The sequence below is a fragment of the Hyaena hyaena genome, unplaced genomic scaffold (genome assembly GCF_003009895.1).
Source record: "Hyaena hyaena isolate Hyena2069 unplaced genomic scaffold, ASM300989v1 scaffold_281, whole genome shotgun sequence".
NCBI lineage: Eukaryota > Metazoa > Chordata > Mammalia > Carnivora > Hyaenidae > Hyaena > Hyaena hyaena.
In genome coordinates, this window is record NW_024080914.1 from 415523 (window position 1) to 430106 (window position 14584).

Genomic DNA, 14584 nt, shown 5'->3' on the forward strand with positions numbered 1-14584 from the left:
ATTGAAGTGTGGGCCCGGTGTGTGTGTGTGTGTGTGTGTGTGTGTGTGTGCAGCAGCAGCGGTGAGTTTGTGTCTTGTCTGGGTGAGAGAAAGCAAGAAGGCTGAGAGAATACTATGGGAAAGTAGAAAAAGAGGAAAGGAGGGGATAGAGAAGCACAGAAAGGAAGGAGATAAAGACATTGCAATTTGCATGTGCTTAGACCTGGCTATCAGCCTTGCAGAGCGGACCCAGGTCTTCGACCTCCGTGGTGCCCTGTGCTCCTTTCCTGCAACATTTCACCCCCTTAGTCAGGGCTCCACTTCTCAGCCCACACCCCCAGCCCTCCCACCTTCACAGCGCCTATTGGAATGGGGTCCCCATGCAGCCTTCTGCATCCTGCCAGGAGGATGGAGAGAGCTAGAACGTGTCTTAGGCGTCTACTCTTTGAACAAGGAAGCCCAGTCGGAGCAGAGCCAGGGACAGGATTTGGAAGCCGGTTTCGTGAGTCACTGTGAACTCTCAGCACCCGCCCACTTGAGGCCAACTTTGAAAGCTCAGCTTGTATGAACTGTCGGACCAGGTCCAGGTACTGGGACTTTCTCAGTGGCCTTGTTAGCTCTCAGCTGCTGAGAACAGCCTTGAGTTGAGGAAATTGTGGCCGGACAAGCAGCAAGGCAGTTCTGCTCCCGCGTCAGTCACTCGGCTGCCGACTGGCTGGGGCTGAGCCCGTGCTCAGCAGCGCGTCTGGTGGGAGAGGAGCCGGTGACCCGTCTGTCCTCTGGGGATGTTGGGGTTGGCTCTTCTCCTCACGCTTCTGTTCCTCAAGGAGCATCAGGGTAAAGGTAAGGAGACCCAGCCTGGCGTGGGTTGGGGGAGGGGCAGGACTTGGGACCGTGGCCCGCAGGGGGAGTGGAGCCCAGAGCTTCTGGATCGTGCCACTTACAAGGTCACCTGGGAGTGTGACTCTGAGCAGCTCCTGACAGCTCCAGACGGGTCGGGTCAGAAGGAACAGGCTGGCCGTCGTGTGGGTGGTAAGTCCCTGAGACGTGCGTCTGTCTGGCCATGACTTCAGCAACCCAGGCAGCCGGGGGCAAGGAGATTCCTTTCTACTAGCTTCCATGTACTTCTCTGCATAGTGGGGAGATAGTGTCCTCTCTGCTGGCTGTAAGAACCACAAAGGAAATCTGCTCTAATTTGGCATGATTACCAGCAGAGAGAAGTGGCCCCCGGGCTTGGGTTTCTCTAAGGAAGTTGGGTGGTTCTGGAAAGTGGAGACTGACAGATGACCCCCCGAGGCAGGAAAACAGCACAGAGGGGAAGGGAGCGGCCAACAGCCGTTTTGCCCAAATGGCCTGGTCCCTCAGGCCTTGGCAGCTTCCAGCAGCCCAGAGACTATAGGGACCTGAGAATTATTATTATTTATTTATTTATTAAAAATTTTTTTCATGTTTATTTTTGAGAGAGAGAGAGAGAGAGACATAGATAGAAACAGAATGTGAGCAAAGGAGGGGCAGAGAGAGGAGGAGACACGGAATCCGAAACAGGCTCCAGGCTCTAAGCTGTCAGCACAGAGCCCGATACGGGGCTCAAATCCACTAACCTTGAGATCATGACCTGAGCTGAAGTCGGAAGCTTAACCAACTGAACCACCCAGGTGCCCCTAGGGACCTGAGAATTATTAGAGAAATGTTGGCTTGAGGCAGGGAGTCGGGAAGGGGGGAAAGAAAGAGACAATATCTGGAAGCCCCAGAGCTGAGGGTCGCTCCCCTCCCCCTTTCTCTGACCATGGAGTCCAGGATGCTCTACATTGGGAGCCTGCATTCTAGACCAGCGGCTCTTTGAGGGGCATCATGGCTGAGAGCAAGAGGAGGCCCCCTCTGGGTGCAGAGGGAAGAGCATGCGGCACTGGGTCGTGTCTGTGCAGGGCCTGTTAGAAGCCTGGGCAAGACCCATCCTGGGCACCCCTGTGTGCTTCAAGATACAGTCTAGGCTCCGGAGGACTGGGGGATGGGGCTGTAAGTATAAATACAAATGCCTTCGTATTTACAAATCTGTAACAAATACAGGCAGAGCAGGGCAGAGGGTGCTGGGGACAGGTTGCAGAAGGGAGTTTTGGAGCCTGGGTTTCCATGTGCGCACTCGTGGGACCCAACGACCCAGGACCCTCAGCAGGTGGGTTGGAACCTCCTCCCAGGAGCGTCAGAAGCAGCCGGGAAAGCCGAGATAGGACGGAACTCCTATCCCGACCGACGAGATTTGTTGCCTGGCTTTGGGGACGCCAGTGCCAGAAGTGGAGGTGGTCTGAGAGGGTGAGCCTGTGTCACAAGAGAAAGGGGCAGCCCCGTGCCCCTTTCTGGGCAAGGCTGAGCCCACTCACTGCAGGGAGAGCAGGGTCCGGGCTCTGGGCACAGGGGCCGATGGGCTTTGGCCTCAAGGAAGCTCTGTCTCTTCTTGCTGTGCCCTGTGTTTGTGCGGCTGGCCTGGTGTAAGCTGATTGAAACTGCTCTTCTGTTCATTTGCTTTAATTTTTAAACTCTTAAAGTAAAAAGTTTAAAATAATAATGTCAGAGTTCCAGAGAAGTTGCGAGCATAGTTCAAAGGATTCTTGTATTTCTTTCACGGAGACTCACCAGTTGTTAACATTTTATCATATCTGCTTTATTTCTTTCTCTCCACATATATATGTGCGTGTAAATATAATAATAATAATTTTTGCTGAACCATTTGAGACTGAGTTGTAGGCATCATACCCTGTTACTCCTAAATTTTGTAGCATGTATCTTCTAAGAACAAGGGCATTCTTATATCGTATTATATCAGCACAGTTATCAAACTTTGTAAATGTAACACTGATACCATCAAATACACAGCCCATATTTACATATTACTAATTGTAATTACATACAATTATATACAATAATTACATTATTGTCCCAATAATGTGCCTCATGGCACTCCCTCTTCCCTGGTGTGGAATCCCACCAAGACTGTATATTACATTCAGTTATGTATTTTTTTTGTTATGTCTTTTGTTTTTTTAATTGAAAAAATTGTTTTTAAGTAAGCTTCCACACCCAATGTGGGGCTTGAACTCACAAACCCCGAGATCAAGAGTCACATGCTCTACTGATTGATCCAGCCAAGCGTTCCTTTTTTGGTTATGTCTTTTTTTTTTTTAATTTGAGAGAGAGAGAAAGAGCGAGAGTGGGGAGCAGAGGGAGAGGGGAAGAGAGACTCTTAAGCAGGCTCCACGCTGAGCGTGAGCCCTGACAAGGGGCTCAATTCCACGACCCGAGGATCAGGACCTGAGCCGAAATCAACAGTTGGACGCTTAACTGACTGAGCCACCCAGGTATCCCTGTTATATCTTTTAATCTACAACTATTCCCCAGCTTTTTTTTTTTCTGCTTTCACAACTTTGATATTTTTGGGGTACCAGTCACTTGTTTTGTGGAAGACTCCTGAAGCTGGGTTTGTTGAGGCTCCCTCATGTGATACAGGCTATGCATTTTGGGCAGGAATATTGCACCAATGACGCTCTATTTTTATTTTATTTTATTTTTTTAATAATTTTTTAACGTTTATTTATTTTGAGAGAGAGGGAGACAGAGCATGAGCAGGGGAGGGGCAAAGAGAGAGGGAGACACAGAATGTGAAACAGGCTCCAGGCTCTGAGCTGTCAGCACAGATCCCAACGTGAGGCTCAAACCTGAGAGTGAGATCACAACCTGAGCCGAAGTCAGACACACAACCGCTGAGCCACCCAGGCGCCCCAGTGACGCTGTATTTTAGAGCATCCCATCAGGACATATGGTGCAGTGAAATCTTTTAAAAAAACAACAACAACAGAAAACTTGGCTTATTGAAGAATTTAATACGCATAACATATATGTAAGAAGAGTCTATCACTCTCGAGCTTTGCAAAGCTTTTCCAATGGCATCTGCGTGCACAATACAGACCACACGTCACAGCGGCCTTTGTGACCTGGACTCCCTGACCCCTCACCCCTTCCTCTCTCCCGTAGCACTGCATTTAGCCTCACCGACCTGCTTCTCCTGGAGCATGGCTTTGCACTCCGTGTTCTCCCCTGGGATACCGCCTCCCTGCTGGCCACCTGGCCTACACCATTCGCTTTTTGTTTATTTTCCGTCTCCCAAGCTCCTCTTTACTTCGCTGGAACATAAGATCCTCAAGGCCGGGGCTTTTGTGTGTTTTGTTCACTTCTGTATCTTCAGCCTCTAGAACCATATCTGGTTTAATTAGAGTCTCAATAAATCCTTACTGAATTAACTGATGGGTGAATACTTTAAAGAAGCCATAGAATAACGTGAGAGTTTATCTGTCTGCCAGAGAATGTCATTGGGAAAAGCTGTTCTAGAGGAAGTTAACTAACCTCTTGTTTCTCAGTTTTTCATCCATAAGGTGAAGTCAACAGTGGAGTCTGCTCCACAGGGATGTGCAGGCATTAGGGAAGGTATGGTATACAACGTTTTTAGGAAGGTGCTCTTCTACCAAGCCCCCCAAAATGACCCCTCATGTTACTCAGTTCTTTGGAGGCAGGTCTATGTTTCACTTAGTTTTGTGATCAGACTCAAGAAGAGAGACTAATTTGCTGGCTGATTTAGTGAGCCGAAAGTGAATTGGAGAATTCTGGATGAGATGATAAGTTTTAATGAGGAACCCCTTTCTGAGGGTCTTTGGGAGAATGCAGCATTTTTTAAAGTTTATTTACTTATTTTTGAGAGAGAGAGTTAGAGAGAGAGGGAGAGAGAGTCCCAGGTAGGTTCCACGCTGTCAGAGCAGAGCCCAACACGGGGCTCGACCCCATGAACCATGAAATCATGACTTGACCTGAAGTCAAGAGTCAGATGCTCAACTAACTAAACCACCCAGGTACCCGAGAGAATGCAACATTGTTAACATACAAGAACACCTATTCCAGACATTCAATCCTATTATTACATTGTATTGTATAATATTCTAACTGTTTTCACACTCTTGATTCCCACTCCTTCCCTGAAGTGCTTGAGCCCCTCTGGGCCAGGTCCTGGGGTTAGGTATTGAGGATTTGATGGTGAATCCTTACATGAGTGCCTTGTTCATGAAGCTGACATCTTTCACAAGACTCAGTATATAATCACAGCCATGATCAGTGCACTACAAAGGGCTTACACGGTAGGTGCTCAGAATGTTAACTGAGTGAATAAATGAATTATTTTCAGGTGTCTTTGAAGCAGATTGGGATGATTTTGGGGTCAGAAGTGTTGGGGAGCAGGGACATTCAAATCTCTGCACACAGGAGTGGGTCTGGGCACTAAATTCAGTTTTGGGTTTCTGAGGGAACCCCAAAGGCCACACTAGAGAGTGTTAAAGCCCAGGGGCTGTGGACAAAACAAAAGGGCAGGGCAGCATTTCACGGACTCTAAACTCTAAGGCTTGCTTGCCGGCTGCTCTTACAGATTGGGTTGAATTTTCACTTCTTAGGGAGGAGTCTCTGATTCCAGGCTGCTCTGGCTGGGATCCAGGCAAGTTCTAGACAGGCAGCAGTTATTTTTATTCGTCTCTTCCTCATTGCACATCCCATGAAGCAAAGTGAATGGTGAAGTTGTCGGGCACAGAGGGTAGAGTGGGGCTCAGAGAACTCAGGGCTGCAGCACACTCCTGGAGGGAATTGCTCCCACAGACATCACTCTAGGGATAGTTGGGCCATTGTCTTCGTAAACAGACGTTTTTATTAAAGTGTGACACATGTATAGGACAGAGTGCAAAATTAGACGCGTACGTCTCCATGTGTTATTGGTAAACGAACACACTTGCTTATCTATCACACATTCTCTCCACTCCTTAGCCCTCCTCTCTTTGACAAATACAACCATGAGGGGCGCCTGGGTGGCTCCGTCAGTTGAGCGTCCGACTAAGGCTCAGGTGATGGTCTCACGGTTGGTGAGACTGAGCTCCGCATCAGGTTCCCTACTGTCAGCATAGAGTTTGTTCCAGATCCTCTGTCTCCCTCTCTCTCTGACTCTCCCTTGCTTGTGCTCTGTCTCTCTCAAAATAAATAATAAACTAGATCCCCCCCAAAATAAAACCCCCAAAAAACCAAATACAACCACTATTCTGACTTCTGACATCATAGGTGAGTTGGGTCTTTATATAAAAGGAATCACATGGTATGTGCCCTGTGTTTGGCTTCTTTTGCTCAACATCTGATGAGATTTATCTGTGTTATTACTTGTACCTGGTATGATATGACTCTACAGTATTTCAATGTATGACTGTAGAGGAGTTTATCCGTCCATTCTGCTGCTGATGAATCTTTGGATTGTTTCCGGGGTCCTTCCCCTATTAGAAATGCTGCTGGGAGTCTATTGAACATGCTTTTTATTTATGCACATCTGTTGGGTATATCTCTAGATGTAAGTGTGGCCTCGTAGCAGATGCTGGCTAACTGTTGGCCAAAGTGGTCGAACCAAGCCATATATGAGAGTCCCATGATGCCTCAGGGCTGCTGGCTTTTGTTTTGAGGCCCTACAAATGGGAAGTGAAGGCTCAAGGGTGTGGAGCCTGGAAGGCGACGGCCACAGCCCTGGGAACCACCTCTCTGTGGAAATCCCTACAGTAGAGTAATTTCTGGCCATTAGCTGAGATGCACTCTTGAATTTCTTTAATTAAACAAATAACTTCACGAAGCCTTTACAATGCTCCAAGAACTCCGTGGGATTTGTGGGTGAAACACAGATGAAATGAGTGTATCCTTAAGAATCTCTCAGATGGAGGAAAACAGGCACGCGCAGCAGCAATGTTAAGGGAAGGCAGAAAACGCTCAGGGTCACTGAGGGGCAAGGTCCACTTAGAGTGCAGTGGGAGCTGAGAAAGTGAAGATTGCTTCTGGTGGGAGGCGGGGAGCCTGGGGGTGGCCTTGAAGGATGAAGAATTGCTTAGGAGTTAAGGATAAGGTAGATAATGTGAGCAGAGGGACAGCGGAACACAGGGTTTGAATGGGAAATGAAAAACAAATGCACCTGTTACCTTGGAGAAAGAGAGAAGACATGAGCTGATCCAGTTACTAGATACAAGGAGTTGGTGGGGGGCATCGGCTGAGTAAGGTCGACAGAGGTTAGGGGGTTGCCTTGTTTGAGCGGAGGAGTCAGTATAGCCAGTGAAGCCCCCAAGGGTGCGGCTAAGTGGAGAGGAAGAGTGGAGGGAACGTGGGATGTGGGCTCTGGAGGGTGTCTTATTTACTTTATGATTTTGCTTTGACTGGAGTGGCCCCTGCGCCAGCACTTTTGGGATCTCCTTGGGCTCTATTCACTAAGTCCCCAGAGGCTGCCCCCTGTGTCGCCTTCTCCCCTAGCCTGGTGGCACAACCCTGAGCTGAGAAAACCTCAACATCCTTTTGCTGGCTGGTGGAAGTATATTGCTCTGAGCCTCTCCCCCATCCCCCTCCCAGGCTCTCAGGCCGCACCCCTCCTCCACCAGCAGGTCCAGGGCAGAGGGAGCTGACTGTGGACACTGCATGGCTTTGGAGGCTGCAGCTTCTGCACCTGAGCTCTGGGCTGAGCAGACTCCATGGCGGTCAGGTTGTCTCCTTGACCGCCCTCCATGCCAGCTGCCCATGTCGTGCCGAGTTGGCGGTGGAGTCAATCACCTGTCCCCTGACCTCCCTCTGCAGAGCTACTGTTTTACTCCATTCGCTCTTAACCACCGGAAGAGGGGCCCCAGAGTTGCTAAACAGTAGCAACAGCAGAGAAGGTGGCCTCGGGGCCTCCCCTGACCACCGGAATTTGCTGTGGCTTCTCCCCTCTGAACAAGCCAGCCCTCAGAGCCTCCTCCATCTATCACTCAGCAGGGGTGAACTTGTGTGAAAGTCCGATTTTCACACTGGATTTCTTGTGTCTCCATTTGGTGTATAAGTCCCCCCGGGACTGGGACTGAGTCACGGCACCCAGTCTACAGTACCTTGCCCGCTCGCTTTTCCAGTGTACCTTCCCCGCAATACCCCGCTGGCATCCCCTTCCAGCCCCGGGCTGCTCCGAGACCTTCTGCCTCCCCTGCACACCAGGCTGGTGAGCGCTGCAGGAGATAATTCAACACCAAAGAGCAGCTGCTGATTCAGAGCCTCCAATCTGAGCGGAGCCCTCGGTGTCCTGGGAATCCTTGTTCCTGGCCCTCAGCTCCTCCTATTCCCCAGAAAGGTGATTCCAGACGTTCACCATCTCATCAAGGGCCTGTTCCACTGACACAGGCTTCATTCATGAATGTACACCGTCCTTCTTCGAGAAAGCGGATGCCAGTGAGGGATTCCAGCAACCCGCCAACCATTCCTCAATGTCAGAGACGCCAGTGAGGGGCTCCCCAATGTCAACCACCTTGTTTGTTCCCATGAGCAATCCCATCCACCTCTGCCTTTCCTTGGCTGGTGTTTTCCCATCTGCTCTGGGCATCACCACTTCATCCATGAGCCTGTCCAAGACCTGCCTGTCTCCTGATGACATCTCTGACCTTCAACTGCTCCATTGCTGCAGGCTTTTCACTCCCAGTTCATTCCCCTCTATATTGGAACACCACCCAGTTTTCCCCCCTGTCTTCCTTTCCTGTGTGTCTCCGTCACTACTCACACAGAACGCTCTGCTTCTGACACTCCTGGTCACCAACTGTGTGGGAGTTTTCCTCACCAATTCTCTGTGACTCCATCTTGGGGGAGTCCTGTAATTCAACTGACTTCTGATGCTGTCTGCCCAGAGATAGCGTCAGATACTACAGGCTGAGGGCTCAGTCCTGCAAGACTATGTGTCAGTCACAAGTCCAGGTTGTTACCTGCGCTTCTGAACAACTGGTTATAGACCAAAGGTTCCAAGGACCACCCCCCCCCTTCTGATCCAATTACTTTGCTGGAGCAGGGAAACACTTGTGTTTACCAGTTTATTAAGGGATATGACAAAGGATACAGATGAACAGTCAGATGAAGAGACACATAAGGCACAATCTTGGGGAGCGGGGTCCCGAGTGCAGGACGTCTGTCTCCATGGAGTTGGGGCGTGTCATCCGCCCAGTGTGGATGTGTTCACCTACTGGAAATTTCACAACCTGTGCTATTGGGATTTTTTTTAAACAAGGATTTTTTAAAAAGTGTATTTATTTTGAGGGGGAGAGAGAGAGAAAGAGAGAGAGAGAGAGAGAGAGAGAGGACAGGTGTGCAGGGAAGGGCAGAAAGAGAGAGAGAATCTCAAGTAGGCTCCCTATATGGGGCTCAAACTCACGAACCGTGAGATCATGACCTGAGCTGAAATCAAGAGTCGGACGCTTGACAGACTGAGCCACTCAGGCGCCCCTGTGCAGTTGGGACTTTATGGAGGCTTTCTCACACAGACACGATCAGTTATTAACTCTACTTCCAGCTCTGTTTGCTCTCTGGAGGATACGGGGTGAGGCTAGTTTGAATTAATACCAACTCAGCTTTAAGAGAATACAAACACTTTTATACAGCTCTTTATTTCCCCACTTCATGTTGTCACAAGTTACATCTTTATACATTGTGTGCCTATTAGCATAGATTTATAATTGTTGTTTTGAGTATTTTTTTTCTCATCAGATAGGAAGAAGAAGAGTTACAAACCCAGAATGCAATAATACTGGCTGTTATTGTTATCTGTGTAATTCCCTTTAGCGCTCTTCTTTATTTCTTCACATGACTTTGAGTTACTCCCTTGTGTTTTAGTCCCTTCAGCCATGCCTTGCTGATGGATCTGTTAGCAGCAGTTTCCAGCTTTTGTTTGGGAATGTCTTCATTGTTCCTTCATTTTTTTGCAAGATAATTTTGTTGGATATAGAATTCTTGGTTGATAGATTTGTTCTTCTAGCACTTTATATATGTCATCTTACCATCTTCTAGGCTCATGGTTTCCGCAGAGAAATTGGTTGTTAATCTCACTGGGGATCTCTTGTGTGTGGCTAGTTGTTTATTTCTTGTCACTTTCAAGACTATGTCTTTGGGTTGTGGCATTTTAGACTATATTTCGGTTTGGATCTCTTGGGTTTAACTTACTCAGAGTTCACTGAGTTTCTTGGATGTGTATATTCATGGCTTTTATTGAATTTGGGAAGTTCTGAGCCATTATTTCTTCACATATTCTCTCTACCCCTTTGTCTCTTTCCTCTCTTTTTGGGAGTCCTGTTATACACATGTTGGTATATTTGCTGGCATCCCACAAGGCACCTCACAGATTTTTCTTTCTGTTCCTCACTCTGAATAATTCTGTAAGTTTTAAGGCTGAAACAATGTTTAATTGTTCAAACAAATTTACTGTATATCTTCCTGGTGTATTGGACTTTGTGTTTTTATTAAGGATTCTTATTTATCTTAATGGTTTAATTATCTTGTGTTTTTAAATTTTAAATTAAAAAATTTTTATTATTGAAGTATAGTGACACACGGGGCACCTGGGTGGCTTAGTAGGCTAAGTGTCTGACTTCAGCTCAGGGTGTGATCTCGAGGTTCATGAGTTTGAGCCCTGGTCAGGTTCTGTGCTGACAGCTCAGAGTCCAGAGTCTGCTTTGGATTCTGTGTCTCCCTCTCTCTCTTTGTATGGAACATATTTTTCATTTTCTTTAAAGTTTATTTATTTATTTTTTGATAATCTTTACACCCAGCGTGGGGCTCAAACTTATGACCCTGAGATCAAGAGTCACATGCTCTTCTGACTGAGCCAGCCAGGCACCCCGGAACATATTTTTTATTAAAAAAATTTTTTAAGTTTATTTATTTATTTTTGAGAGAGAGTGAGTGGGGGAGGACAGAGAGAGAAGGAGAGAGAGAATCCCAAGTAGGCTCTACACTGTCCGATGTGGGGCTCAAACCCACAAACCATGAGATCATGACCTGAGTAGAAACCAAGAGTTGGATGCTTAACTGACTAAGCCATCCAGATGCCCTAGGTATTTTTCTTTTTTGTTGTTGTTGTTGTTAGGTATTTTTTAAAAACTTACATCCAAATTAGCATATAGTGCAACAATGATTTCAGGAGTAGATTCTTTAATGCCCCTTACCCATTTAACCCATCCTCCCTCCCACAACCCCTCTAGTAACTCTCTCTTTGTTCTCCATACTTAAGAGTCTTTTATGTTTTGTCCCCCTCCCTGTTTTTATGTTATTTTTGCTTCCTTTCCCTTATATTCATCTGTTCCATGTCTTAAAGTCCTTATATGAGTGAAATCATATGATATTTGTCTTTCTCCAACTGACTAATTGGCTTAGCATAATACCCTCTAGTTCCATCCACATAGTTGCAAATGACAAGATTTCATTCTTATTGATTGCTGAGTAATACTCCATTGTATATATGTACCACATCTTCTTTATTCATTCATCCATCGATGGACATTTGGGTTCTTTCCATACTTTGGCTATTGTTGATAGTGCTGCTATAAACATTGGGGTGCATGTGCCCCTATGAAACAGCACACCTGTATCCTTTGGATAAACACCTAGTGGTGCAATTGCTGGGTTGTAGGGTAGTTTTATTTTTAATTTTTTGAGGAAGCTCCATACTGTTTTCCAGAGTTGCCACACCAGTTTGCATTCCCACCAGCAGTGCAAAAGATTTCCTTTTTCTCCACATCCTCGCCAACATCTGTTGTTGCCTGAGTTGTTAATGTTGGCCATTCTGACAAGTGTGAGGTGGTATCTCATTGTGATTGTATTCTTTTTTTTGTCACTTGTTAACCGTTTCTATTTATTTATTTATTTATTTATTTATTTTTTTACAAATAGTTTATTGTCAAATTAGTTTCTACATAACACCCAGTGCTCATCCCCACAAGTGCCCATACCCCCTCCCCCCCACATCCATCAGTCCTCAGTTTTTGTCAGCATTCAAGAGTCTCTCATGGTTTGCCTCTCTCCCCTTCCCCCACCATTTCCCCCCTTCTTCTCCCCCTTGTTCCTCAGTTAAGTTCCTCCTAATCCTCCTATACGTGCAAACATATGATATTTGTCCTTCTCTGCCTGACTTATTTCACTCAGCATAACACCCTCAAGGTCCATCCATGTTGCTACACATGGCCAGATTTCATTGTTTCTCGTTGCCATGTAGTATTCCATGGTATAGATAAACCACATCTTTTTGATCCATTCATCTGTTGATGGACACTTAGGCTCTTTCCATGTTTTAGCTATTGTTGAGAGTGCTGCTATGAACGTGATTGTATTTTTTTTTAAATGTTTTATTTATTTCTAGGAGAGAGACAACATGAGTAGGGGAGGGTCAGAGAGAGAGGGAGTCACAGACTCTGAAACAGGCTCCAGGCTCTGAGCTGGCAGTCAGCACAGAGCCCGACGCGGGGCTCGAACTCACGAACCGTGAGATCATGACCTAAGCGAAAGTCGGACGCTTAACCAACTAAGCCACCCAGGCGCCCCAAACGTGATTGTATTTTTAAGAAATGTTGAAATGGTGCTTGTAAATGGCATGTAGTTGGGTTTATTTTTTAATACTGTCTGATCATCTTTGCCTTTTATTTGAGTATTAATTCTGTTTATATTTAATGTAATTACTTAGTGTTTTGGATTTAAATTCATCATATTGCTGTTTGCCTTCCACGGTTCCACCTATACTCCTTTTTTTATTCTTTATTTTCTTCTTTTGGATTGGTTACATTTATTTCTTCATTCTTTCTTTGCACTATGTATTAACTTTATCTTTTTTTTTTTTTTAATATTTTTATTTATTTCTAGGAGAGAGACAGACAGCGTGAGCAGGGGAGGGTCAGAGAGAGAGGGAGACACAGACTCTGAAATAGGCTCCAGGCTCTGAGCTGGCAGTCAGCACAGAGCCCAACGCGGGGCTCGAACCCACGAACCGTGAGATCATGACCTAAGTGAAAGTCGGATGCTCAACCGACTAAGCCACCCAGGTGCCCCTTAACTTTACCATTACATATCATTTTACTATTCATTTAGTTATTAGCCTAGGGATTAGAGGATGCCTTATTTGCTTATCAAAGTTAACATAAAGTAATACTTTTTGTCACTTCTGGACAAGGCACTTTAATTTTTTTGTCTTATTTTCAAATTAAGTGTTATTATTGTTTGTATTTTAAGTCTCTCAATATTTTAATTCTGTAAGACTTTGTTATTATTATGTATTTACACAGTCAGCATTCATTTATGTCTAACTACATATTTGCTGTTTCTGTTGCTCTTCATTTATTTATTCTTCTCTTTGAGTTTCCATCTTGGGTCATTTTTTCTATCTGAAGAGTATCCTTTGGCTTTTTCTTTAATACAGGTCCACTTGTAACAAATTCTCTCAGTTTTTGTTTTTCTGAAAGTGCCTTATTTCATCTTTGTCTTTGAAGTATTTTTTTCACTGGTATAAAATTCTAGGTAGCTAGTTATTTTCTATCAGCACTTTGAAAACATCATTTCATTATCTTCTGGTTCTTATCTTTTATGTTGAAATGTCAGCTGTAAATTGTTTCTTTTGTGAACACAATTTAGTTTTTCCCCCTTTGGCTTTTTTAAGATTTTCCTCTTTGCTTTTGGTTTGCATAATTTTTAAAAGTGTGCTTAGCGGTTTTTGTTTTGTTTTAATATTGCTTGGGATTTGTGGCACATTCTTTTTATTTTTAACTTTTTTTAAAACTTCTTTTTTTTTTTTTAACATTTATTTATTTTTGAAAGACAGAAAGACAGAGCGTGAGCAGGGTAGGCTCAGAGAGAGAGGGAGACACAGAATCTGAAGCAGGCTCCAGGCTCTGAGCTGTCAGCACAGAGCCCAACACAGAGCCTCATGAACCTCACAGACCGTGAGATCATGACCTGAGCCAGAGTCAGCTGCTCAACTGACTGAGCCAACCAGTTTGTTTGTTTGTTTGTTTGTTTGTTTGTTTTTAAAGTAGGCTTCACACCTAACGTGGGGCTTGAACTCAGAACCCTGAGGTCAAGAGTTGCATGCTGTAAACCAACCGAGCCAGCCAGGCACCCCAAAGAATTATTGTTCATTTTTCTAGGCATGCTAAAAATACTATGGTTATGCATTTTTTTCTTTCCTTTTCTTTAAGTAAGCTTCATGCCCAGTGTGGAGCCCAACATGGGGTTTGAACTCACGACCTTGAAACCAAGGCCTGAGCTGAGATGAAGCATCAGATGCTCAACCAACTGAGCCACCCAAGTGCCCCTGGTATTTGTAGTATATTCTATCAATCTGTCTTAAAAAAATGTATTTTTTTTGCTCTAGCTTATTATCAGTTTCCCATTTTATTTATACTTATTTATATTTATTATTTAATTTTTTAATTCAACTACAGTTGACATGCAATGTTAGTTTTAGGTGTACAAAATAGTGATTTCACAAATCTATACATTACACAGTGCTGACCATGGTAAGTATAGTTGCCGTTTGTCAAATGCAAGGTCACTACAATATTACTGACTATATTCTCTATGCTGTACTTTTTATCTCTGTGACTTATTTATTTTATAACTAGAAGTTTTATCTCTTAATCTTCTTCACCTATTTTTGTCCATCCTCCCAACCTCCTTCCCTCTGGCAACCACCAGCTTGCTCTCTGTATTTATGGGTCTATTTCTTTTTTTTTTTTTT

The 14584-nt window shown here is 45.1% G+C and overlaps 1 protein-coding gene across 3 annotated transcripts in view; it reads left to right on the top strand.

Annotated features, from left to right (window-relative positions):
* Positions 1-551: 551 nt before the first annotated feature.
* CD244 (CD244 molecule) overlaps positions 552-14584 on the top strand; it is a 30660-nt gene continuing 16627 nt past the window's right edge. For all 3 annotated transcript variants that reach the window (XM_039246500.1, XM_039246501.1, XM_039246502.1), the window contains exon 1: positions 552-822. In XM_039246500.1, the coding sequence (XP_039102431.1) occupies positions 765-822 (58 nt within the window). In that variant the 5' untranslated portion in view covers positions 552-764. The remainder of the gene's footprint in view (positions 823-14584) is intronic.